The sequence below is a fragment of the Squalius cephalus genome, assembly GCF_949319135.1.
Source record: "Squalius cephalus genome assembly, chromosome: 1".
In the NCBI taxonomy this organism is placed as follows: domain Eukaryota; kingdom Metazoa; phylum Chordata; class Actinopteri; order Cypriniformes; family Leuciscidae; genus Squalius; species Squalius cephalus.
Window position 1 is genome coordinate 25,050,467 of NC_137122.1, and position 11,540 is coordinate 25,062,006.

General features: G+C 39.6%; 1 protein-coding gene across 1 annotated transcript; it reads right to left on the reverse strand.

Moving 5' to 3' along the window:
• Nucleotides 1-417: 417 nt before the first annotated feature.
• LOC307171378 (uncharacterized protein) lies at nt 418-5,710 on the reverse strand (the record flags this gene model as incomplete). Its single annotated transcript, XM_079892984.1, has 10 exons — nt 5,621-5,710; nt 5,373-5,508; nt 5,265-5,294; nt 4,912-4,968; nt 4,344-4,733; nt 4,031-4,132; nt 3,137-3,369; nt 2,832-3,010; nt 2,505-2,598; nt 418-768 (listed from the first exon to the last, which is right to left on the reverse strand). The coding sequence occupies exons 1-10, from the start codon at nt 5,702-5,704 to the stop codon at nt 418-420; spliced, it is 1,656 nt and encodes a 551-aa protein (XP_079749110.1). The 5' UTR covers nt 5,705-5,710.
• Between the last annotated feature and the right edge of the window lie 5,830 nt (nt 5,711-11,540).

Here is an 11,540-nt window from a genome sequence, read left to right on the forward strand (position 1 = left end):
CTTTCACTCACTTCTATGAGTCTACATCCCTACCAGAAGCCTACGATCGGTCAACGAGCGACGCCTCGTGGTTCCATCACAGAAAGCCACAAAATCACTTTCCAGAACATTCTCATTCGCAGTTCCATGCTGGTGGAACGCTCTCCCCACCCTCATCCGGAACGCAGAATCCCTGACAACATTCAAAAGACAGCTGAAAACCATTCTATTCCGTGAACACTTAACCTCTTAATAAAAAAAAAATTAATAAAAAAAATCCTTTCCCTTTGAAACCTCACTTATCTGGCTTATGCTACTCTGAATAATGCCTGAACTTCGTATTTTGAGCACTCCTTGCGTTGTTGTTGTTTTTGCCTCTTCATGATGACTCGCTTAATTTAGTCCTAATTTGTAAGTCGCTTTGGATAAAAGCATCTGCTAAATGACTAAATGTAAAATGTAAATTACAGACAGGAAAGGACGCATGGACAGGAGCTTCCTCATCTCAGGGCATTGCTGAGCCACCTTGGACAAATATGGGAAATATTTGCATGCCACATCGGAGCAAAGGAATGTGATGTTTCCTGGGGCTTTTTCTGCCAACATCCTTTGGAGGAAAAGAGGGTAGGCAAAGATCTCCCCTCGAAACATGTTCAGTGCTCCAAGGAGGACTCCATGGCGACAGACAGCAATTTCAAGCCCTTCCTCATCCAATTTGCTGGTGTTTTTCCTGGAAGACTCCTTAGCTGCTCTCCAACTTGAAGATCCACACGACCCTTTTCCTGAGATCTATAAATTCAAAGATTATAACTGAACTAAATGAATTTTTAAAACCCTCTAAGAATTGTGACTGTCAACTGGTTCTCAAAGTTACTGGACTGGCTCTCTGCCATTTGTTCATAATATACAAAAAATTGAGTCTCTGAATAATATTTTCACTGTGTCAAATACTCTTTCGGTGTGGAAGGGTGTCAAGAAATATTTAGCTATTCCTAATAAGTTATCTTTTAAGTCTCCTATTGCACTCAATCCTGATCTTTCCCCAAGCGTACAGAATATTGGTCTTCTGACCTGGATGGTGAGTGGACTGTCAGAGTTTGGTCATCTATTTGATAATGGTCAAATGAGGTCATTCCAGCCATTAAAGCAGGAATTTAACCTGCCCAGTAAAGATTTTTATAAATTTCTTCAATTACAGCACTTTTTGGAGTCACACTCAAAAGAAGGTAATATACGTTTTGATCTTACTGACGTGGAAAAACAGCTTCTCTCTTCAATTACTCTTAAGAAGAAGATCTCTGAGTTATATTCTTTGCTGTCTAATGTTGGTCCTTCAAGTTTTGATTCTTTGAGAATGATATGGGAAAATGACTTAGGATCAAATTTTAGTGATGAGGAGTGGTTATCTGTTTGTACATGTGTTTTCTCCAAAGGTGTCTCAATTTCGGCCCAGGAACAAAATTATAAATTCATTCACAGGACCTATCTAACTCCAGTTCGACTTCATAAAATGTTCCCCAATTCTTTTCAATTATGTTTCAAATGTAGGTCAAACATTGGCACAGTGATGCATGTGTTTTGGGATTGTGATCAAATCAAAGGTTACTGGAAAGAGATCCACATGGTTGTTCAAAAGATTATTGGAAAGACCTTTGCAAATGTTTACCTTCTGAACTGTAAAGCTGGTCTATGCATGGACTGTGACAAAGAAAGTGTGTTGAACTTCTGTATATTTAGCAAAAAAATGTATATTATTACTATGGTCAACTCCTCAAATACCCTCAGTTAATATGTGGATGAGTCAGGTCGCTACTCTTTTACTTCTGGAAAAACTAACTCACGATCTGCATCAAAGATCTGATGTTTTCTGGCGCACTTGGTCTTCTCTGTGGAACTTTCTGGAAGATGCTTAGCGACTGATAGATCTTTTTGATTACTGGTCTATAAAATGTCCCTGTTATGTATTTACTTTGATATGCCCTGTTGTATTTTTTTATTATAATTATTTTGTTTTTGCATTTTATATGCTTATGTATGAACATATATATCCAAAGATTGTAAGATGATATAGCTTATATGGCTGTATGTGCTGTTATGAGATACCGGTACCACTGTGTTGTGTTATTGTAAAAAAAAAGAATAAAAAAAAAAAAGGTTACTGAACTGGATGTGTTTGTTTGCAGAACTACTGTAGGATAAACTAGTTTAACACGTATGGAACCTCCAAATGTATGGATATAAAAAGCCTTTACTGTCCTTTTAAAATAGATAGAGAAATTAAATCTGAGCTTCATAAAACTTTCTAGATATGCCTTTCCTACCTTAAAGTAATCTTAATAGGACATTAAACCCTGGAGAAGCCTAAACCAAACAAGTCTAAAAAATATAATTAATTTCCTGCACAGGTTACACATTCTTAGGTTAAAGACTCTTTCATTAAAAATAAGTCTCTATGATTATGTTATTTTACTCAAAGTAAATAATGTCAAGACAGCAATGAGACAAAAACAAATATTGAAACTTGCATGATTTGTTTGTCTGTGGATGTTGTCAACAAACTCAGCAACCACCTCATCTTTCTGAATAAAGACACCTTCAAAGTTGCCTGGCTCTGAAGTGCTGAAACAATACAGTGAGAGCTGTTCAAACAATTAATGTCCATTTTCCATACACTGTTGACATGGGCTACAAGTTAATTTAACCCATATCTAATGCATAATGTAAAAAATATAATTTCATATGGAAAATTCTACGTTTTGGCTCCTTAACCTGATTTGGCTACTAAACATTCGAAGTGTAGGAACCAATAGTTAGGAATACTTTTTTGGTCTAAAACCCTAAATTTGAAATACCTTGCATTTGATTTGAAGCGATAAAGCTTGCGGTTTCCGTCAACTGACACTGCAAGCATCTCTGGAGTGCAGGCAGGGCAGTCAAATGATTTCTCGTGGAATATCTTCTCCACCTCGTATGTCACAGCAACCCACTCAGAAAAGCTTTTGCTGAAGGTATCAGCTGATATTTTGCCCGCCTTTTAGATTTAGGACAAACATAGGAAAAAACTCTAAGGAAAATAATATTTGTGTAACTCACCATAAACACTAACTAATAAACATTGCATGCATCTTCATTAAGCTTGGCAAAATTGAAAACTCACTCTTCCGAAGCGCTCTGTTCTTTCATCAAGCATTTTGACGTACGCCTTAAGTGATACACCTGGTGCAGCCATCTTAAGGTCATAGAAAGACTGAAAGACATCAGTGGTATACAGGGTGCAGAAATTCATGGTGCCAGGCCAGTATCCATCACGCTGGATGTCCTCAATGGTGGGGGACCATGTTAGGCAACAGCTGGTGCAACTCACAACTGGCAATACAAGGTTGTAGCGGCCTGTAGGGAGCATTAATTTAAATGAATAAATGAAGTAATATTGTTAAGGAAAACAGGCCGTTGTTTTTTTTAAATTCCATCTTTAAATGGTTATAGGAAAAGATTGCAAGAAGATGTTGCGGAAAACACATAATAATGCACTGTAAATGTAGGTACTGCCACCTTGTCATACTCGTGCATTGCAAAAAAAATACCGTTTTGATAATAACACACATACACCCACAGTGAAATTGGGAAAAACCCCTTGCATGATGAGTAATCATGAACAATAAGAAGGAAGGGAGATCAGTGCGTATGTGTGGGTGTAGTGTGTGTGACAGAAGTAAAAAAGAGACGGAGCACCAGCTGTGTCGGTGTTGTGCAGAGGTTTCCGCACCTCGCGGGATGGTTGAATCATTTATCAACATTGATGAACTGCGCAAAGAATATTATATCGTTTTTATACAGTACTTAGAATATACCCGTGAGGAACCGTGACGTGCATGAAATTCTCAGCGGGCACAACTCGGCACAAGACTGGCAAGCGAGTGGAGCAGATAGAAAAATGTCAACAATATGCCTCAGTTTATCTGTAAGTGTACAGGGTAAGTTACACTGACTAAATAATAGAAACTGCAACTTCTCAAGAGGCGAAGCTACCATGTGTAAAATGTCCACTTACCATTTATGGTAATGACAGACACATTTCTGCCAGGTGACGCATGAATGTTGCCTGTTGAACAGCCACACACACAATCTGGTCTCTGTATAGGTAACAGCCGTGCTATCAAAAAAAATGAAATTGTGTATTGTTTAGATACCAAAAAAAGCACACACACTAACTTGTTATGCAAAATTAACTATTTCTTCAACTAAAAAGATGCATTGCATAGAGAATTTGAAAAACATCAACATTTGGTTTCTTAATGTGAATCCAGTTACAAGAATAGCACGTTTCATCCATAGTAAGGCATAATACTTGGAAATGGTCTTACCCATTTGCTGACGCAACTCTGACAAAGGCTGCCGAAATCCTCCAGTTAGTGACTCTCTGTTGTGCAGGACAAAGCGTGAATGGACAGCAGTATCACAGTCCTCACAAAGGAACGGGAAAGGCAGGCAGTCCAGACACCTCACTACAGCTTGTTTGCCACACTGGCACCCACAATGTGGATGTGGATCTTGGTTAGCCAGCATATTTTTAAGAAGAAATGGTCTGGCCTCTTTCCACTTTTGTGAGGACACTTTGTTTCTGATCTCCCAGTCAGTAGCAGCTGACTCGGATGACGCCTCACAAATCACTGCTGTGTCCTCCAATACTTCATCATCTACTACCTCCTCAAGCAGTTCAAGGAGCTCCTGACGAAGCACCTCAGTTTCAGATCCTAACAGAAAAAGAATGAAATAAATAAACTTCGCCAATAAACCAACTCTATTGTTTCAAATTGACAACAGCTCATACATTTCTACCTAAACCAAAACGGTCAAGAAATTACATCTAAACTAATAATAAAAGTATAATCTATCCAGGCAATTACAATACACTATGCTTTAATTATGTACCTTTTGTTAGGTTGACACTGGAAACAACATCAGTAGGTGCCGCACATCTGGGCTGTTCTGTGTTAACAATTTCTTTTTTTTAAGGAAATACAGGTGGCAAAGACATGCAGGCTTTATCAGAGAGACTATCAGTTTTCAGTACAATTCTGACAATAACATTTGGTCTGTTTTATTAACTGATGGTATTGCTGCTGAGACTCCAACCCCTTCAACATGACATAAGGAGAGAAGAAAGACAATCTGGAACTTTGAAACTCCTTTTCACAGACTTTAATAAGGTTATGGAGATTAAAACCATGTAAATATCCATCTTTTTTAGTTTTTCATAATCACAAAATGTGTTTTGGCTTTACCTGTGCGTTGATCTTGCTTGGTAGTTGGCGCTGAAAAACATTGAGACCAATTTAGTAATGGAAATTGTTAAGTAAACAGAAAGGAGAAATATAAGTAGGACTACTAACCAGATGGCATTCCACTGGATTTCTTACTGGATGAAGGTCTTTTAGGAATAACAAACCCATGCCTGTCACGCTTCTTCCATCGAACAGGGGTTGGGTTTTGTTCCCTCTGTGCCTTGAGTTCCTTCTGAGCCTCACTCTGTGTAATTCAACAAGACACAAAAAAAGCAACACTCCAAATAATGAATATATAATTTAGGTGTAAAATAATTTTCTTCGAACGTTTTGCCATAATGCAACACTTAACTTACCTCCAAAACCTGAAGAAATCTGTTAACATCCTGAAGCTTTTCCTCTAACTCCAAATCTTCAGCATCAAAATTAAAACCACTCATTTTTCAACAAACTAAACAGGAGAGATAATATTGACAGAACATGTCGGTAACATTAAAATAAACAGATAGCTTAGCCTACTTAATAAAAACCTACAATCAAATGCATCTTCATAGTTTGTATTCGGGTGAAAATGTAAAGTAAAACAAATATGAAAATACAAGCAAAGTTATAAAGTGAGGATATATTGTCATAATTAGCCACGTTGTTGTTGTTTTTTTACATAAATACCTGCATTTTCATTTTACACACTATTAAATTATATTGTAATTATATTAAATATATCATATATTGTAATGCTCGTTTTGTGGCCCGTACAATTAAATAATTTTGCTCCAACAGATTGCAACAGTCTTCTCAACAGATTAACCTGCAGCCATGTAACTTATTTCCCTTAAGCCTGGAACACACCAAGCCGACGGTCGGCCGTCGGGCAGTTTCTGTGCGTCGGCCGACTAAATCTTCTCAGTGTGTTCCACACCGTCGGCTGAAATTGGTCCTCGTCGGCTTTGTAACGGCCGATTCGACATGTTAAATCGGCGTCAGGCCGTCGGCGAAAGAGCTTTCTACCTAGCCGCCGCCAAGCGCCCGCCTTTAGGTCAGCACCCTTCCTGCCAGAGCTCCACGCTGAGCTCTCTAAATCGTGGAATGCTCCATTCTCCGCGAGACTTCGCTCCTCTGTCTCCTCGACGCTCTCCCAAGTGGACGGCGCCGCCGAGAGAGGATATAAGTCGATCCCCCCAGTGGAAGAGGTCCCCTACCGGCCTCTTCGGCCCAGCGGTAAGCGGAATTGTCGACCGTTTCTCCGAGGTGCAGAAAACGACGCAGGCCATGAAGCTCTTCCTGCCTCGACGCTCGAGCTCAGCTGCAGGCCGCTCTCAAGCTCAGCCTCCTGCACGAAGCTCTACCCAGCGTTTATCCCAGCCTCCGCCTTCGCAGCGGCGACAGGGTGCCCGCCCTAGATCGCGCTCTTCAAGCCATCACAGTCCGCCTCCCTCACGGGGACCCCGGTCCAAGATTGCGCTGAAACCTGAGCCTGCGAAGTCCTCCTAGCAGTGTCAAGGAGGAAAAGATGTTTGAGTCCCGCCGCGGCCGGACCGCCATCAAAATGTTCCGCTCTGTCAGTTCCCTTAAAAAAGGCGACTGCAGATGTGTATCTTGCAGCCATCAAGCCTGTTGTACAACCCGCTCGCCTGCACCCAAACAGCGTTTTCACGGCGACCCAGAGAAATCTCAGAGAGAGTGTAATGTCTGGTTATCCGGTTCACGCCGAATGGTGTTTTGAGTGTATAAAATGTGCCTGCTACCCAGTGTTCACCCCTACACACAAGCACGGTTTCCCCTGTGTCGCTCTCTCTCACAGAGCCCACTCTCATAAAGCAGGCATACGCCGCTCGAGTGTCAGATGTAGGAAATGTGCCCACGATACAGTGCCCACACCTACTCACTGCCCGCTCTGTCACACAGTTATCCCAGGGGACAACACCCATAAAGCCGCCACACACCGGCTATGTTGTAAATGTAAGTTCTGAGCCCACTCACGAGCGCCCACACTTACTGATAAACACATCACTCCCGGCGCCGCACACGCGTCCCGGGTTTCTCACCACGAAATGTTCCCCGTCCAAGGCGCTTTCAGCGAGCTGCTGTATTCAAGCATAGAGAGCGCGCTCACCGCGCCGATACCTCAGATTCGGGTTCACGAGCCCACGCAGTGCGGCGATCGGAACCGAGAAGCCATTCTACCCCTAGCTATGCATGCAGAAGCATGGGAAGCGATTCCAGGAGTGTCAGAATGGGTGCTGAATACAGTAAAGCAGGGCTATGCACTGCAGTTCGCCTGCCGTCCTCCGCGCTTTCTAGCACGGACCGAGACGAGAGTGAATCTGGAAGTAGCACACCTACTTCGCGCAGAAATAGCAAAGCTGCTGTGCAAAGGGGCCATAGAACCGGTACCTCCTTCCCTGAGCGAGTCAGGCTTTTACAGCCGTTATTTCCTCGTGCCCAAGAAGGATGGAGCTCTCAGACCTATCTTAGATCTGAGATATTTGAACAAAACTCTCATGAGACGACCATTCAAAATGCTCACGACCAGACAAATCCTCGCGCAAATTCGCCCGAGGGACTGGTTTATTTCTCTCGATCTGAAAGACGCTTACTTTCAGATTCAGATAATACCATTCTTGAGATTCGCCTTCGACGGTCAGGTATATCAATACACCGTCCTCCAGTTCGGCCTGTCTTTAGCACCCCGTACGTTTACGATGTGCAAGGACGCACATCGTAAACGTACGGGGTGCTAGTACGTTTAGCGTAGCGTACGTGCTAGTACGCTAGTACGTAAGGCTCTCGCTCCCCTGAGAAATCAGGGTATGCGAATTCTGAACTATTTGGACGATTGGCTGATTCTGGCACAGTTAGAGATAGAACTGATATCTCACAGAACGATGCTTCTCAGCTATCTGGAAAACCTGGGTCTCACGGTCAACTGGACCAAGAGCTCATTACTGCCCAGTCAGACAGTCTCTTTTCTGGGAATAGAGCTGGACTCAGTGGCTATGACGGCCCGCTTGTCAACACAGCGCGCGCCGTGTTCGACACCTGGCCACGTCTTTCCAGAAAGGCAGCGTTGTCCCTTTGAAAACGTTTCAGAGGATGCTAGGCTGTATGGCTTCAGCTGCAGCAGTGCTCCAGCTGGGCTTACTGCGTATGCGCCCGCTACAACGCTGGCTGAACGCTCGAGTACCTCACCGAGCCTGGGCTTCCGGCGGTCTGCGTATCAGAGTGACTCAGAGCTGTGTCTCGGCTCTGGAGCCCTTAAAAATAATGTTAATTAACCGCTTATTTGTGTGTTTATCTTCAGATAAATGATCCGGATGCTGTTTAGTGGATGGTGAGGCTTCACTTTCACATTAAATGAGAAACATTTCTGCTGCTCTATAACATGTTTGTGGTCTGATACTGTTTTATGATTATTTCTGCAGGGTTTTGCTGTTCCAGCTGGATTGTGCTTTTTGATTTGCTGTCAACAACAAACAACAGGTAAGAAGAAAGTGAAGAAGTTCTTCATGAATCCAGCTGAGCGATTCTGCCATCTAGTGGAGTAGAAACACTCCTCATCTCAGGAGACACAGTTATCATGCAAATATCAACACAATAACTACATTTTAATACGATTTTGTTATTATGATATTATTTCTGGTTCATTCATTCAAAAGTCAAGTGGAACACATTGCATTGCATTGTGGGATACAGTATTCCCGTACATTATATTGCTTATTTTAATAAATGTAGAAGGTCATCCATCCAGATGTTTTGTGCAAACAGAAAATGTGCAGATTATGAATATAAATAGTAATAGTCAAAATACAGTTTCCCAGTTTATTAATTTAACATTAATACAAATATTATATACATGTTTTTACCTCATTAGAAATAATGGATGGATGTTGCAATAAAAAGACGAGACAAAAAATACAGACTGTGTTCAAACTAACAGTAAATAAAGACTTTTTCAGCTTGTTCTTCACACAGAACTATGACATCTGAACGCATTCATCATTCACATACAAAATCCCATGTTTTGACCATCATTAGAGATTATGGTAGAATTTCGATTTATAAATGAATACATTTTATGATCTTTAGAGTCATTATTGTGGAGGAGAGCGGCTGATCTGCATGTGCTTGTCGCCTCTCCATTTGGACTCATTCTGGGCTGGAAACTTTATGAGAAGGAATTACAGACATTGTCCAGCAAGAAGAAGGAAGGAAGGAAACAACAACTCAGAGTTTTGAACCCAGATTCAGTCACATTAGACGAGGAATAACACAGATTTATTTCACCGGCGTAATCTTTGCTCTCATGGAATGTTCTGGCCTCTTGCTGACGGTTTTCTGGCTGCTGCTCTGCACACATTCAGGAAGGTAAATATCATTTTTTAATATCCATAAATGGTGTTCTGAAAGCTGTGATTCAGTATGAATGCTTCTCTGCTGTATTATTATTTTATTATGAGCGTTAATATCTGTTTCATAAACACAATCAACAAAAAAATATAACGTTTTATTACATGGCTTGGTTGAATTCTAATGTAGAATGCGGTCTGTTATTTCTTGATAACACACCGCTGCTAAGTACACTCACAATTGTGTCTAAACATAAGATTTATGTATTTGAATTGCATATAAAATTTCCATGCATTTGGATTACATAGTTTTAACATAAACCAATCAATAATCTGAATGTGATTCATATTTTTAAGTAATATATAAATGAAACAGATACGATTTATGTAATTGTATTAATAAACTGAATGTGATTCATATTTGTCAGTCGTATGTAAATGAAACGGGTAAGATTTATGTAATAGTACACAGAAAAACGCCCATGTTAAATTAACACTGCTCAGTGTTCATATGTGTGCACACTACAGAGTTAAAGCTGTGTTGAAGTTAATGAGATAATTAAGTGATGATTGAGCATTACTTATGAACACCTGCTGTTAACAAGCAGAATCACTGAAGGAAAGAGAAACACAAGAACTACAACTGACTTCAGCCACAGCCTTAGATGAAATCAACTGAAGAGAAAAGAAGACATTAAATCTGTGAAGATCTCAGCAGAGGAGGATTAAACAACTCCACAAACAGCATTACCAGCTTCACTTATTACTAACTGACTTTATTTCATTTCTGTTTTAATTAAAGCAGTAGTTGTATTTTAAAGTCACCATAATGGTGGTTAGCGTTTGCTTTAGTTGTGCTCTTGACCCTTGACTCTTGACTCTTTAATATAAAATTTTCTCTGGCTGCTATAATTATGTGTTTGTAAAACACATTTGTTGCAGCAAAAAAGCCAAGAGAAAATGAGATCAGGAGATGTTGGCTGTTTATTGATGATGACAAAGTCGTCATCATGTAATTGCCTGATTTGCTGATCTTGTTCAGTGTCTAACTGACACTCTCTCATACCATTATTGGACTTTATTAACCACTATTAGTCCAAAAATAAATACACAGTATACAGAAAATCAACTTAAATAAGGCTACAATGATAAATTAGACAATATAGACCTATATATATAGATAGATAGATAGATAGATAGATAGATAGATAGATAGATAGATAGATAGATAGATAGATAGATAGATAGATAGATAGATAGATAGATAGATAGATAGATGGGCCTAAATACAATATATATACTACAGGTTTTCTTTTTTTTACTGGCTGAATGTTTTGTGCCCAAGATTTAATTAGATTGTTTTAAAGATTTATGAATACATTTCTCTCTGGTTTTGTTTGGCAGCTGTAGTACATGTTTATGATTATTAGAAGAACATTAGAACACAATCTGAAAAAAGCTTTGTAAAGCAGAAGTTAAAATCACAAAATTAAAAATAAATAATTACAAAAGTATAAATTTTAACTGGTAAGATGAATCTGAGCTTAGTAATTGCCAGTATATTAGCCTACATTTGATTTACCCCATTACAATAGTCCCTTTACAGTTATTGCTATCATAAAAATACACACAGGTTTAAAATTCTAAATAAGGCACATCTAATGTCCAAATAACAAATATTTTAGTATATATATATATATATATATATATATATATATAATGTACTTTATTATGTCTTTCAATTCAAACACATTTAACACAATTATACAAATTGACAGTTCCTTTAAAGACATCATATTTTCCCCCAATAAATATTCCTTATTTTTCCTTCTACTTTTTTTCTTTTGTGATAATACCCACCAACACATAGCCTAAAAACACACATGATTAGAACAATAACCAAAAAGTACATAGACACTTTTACATATGA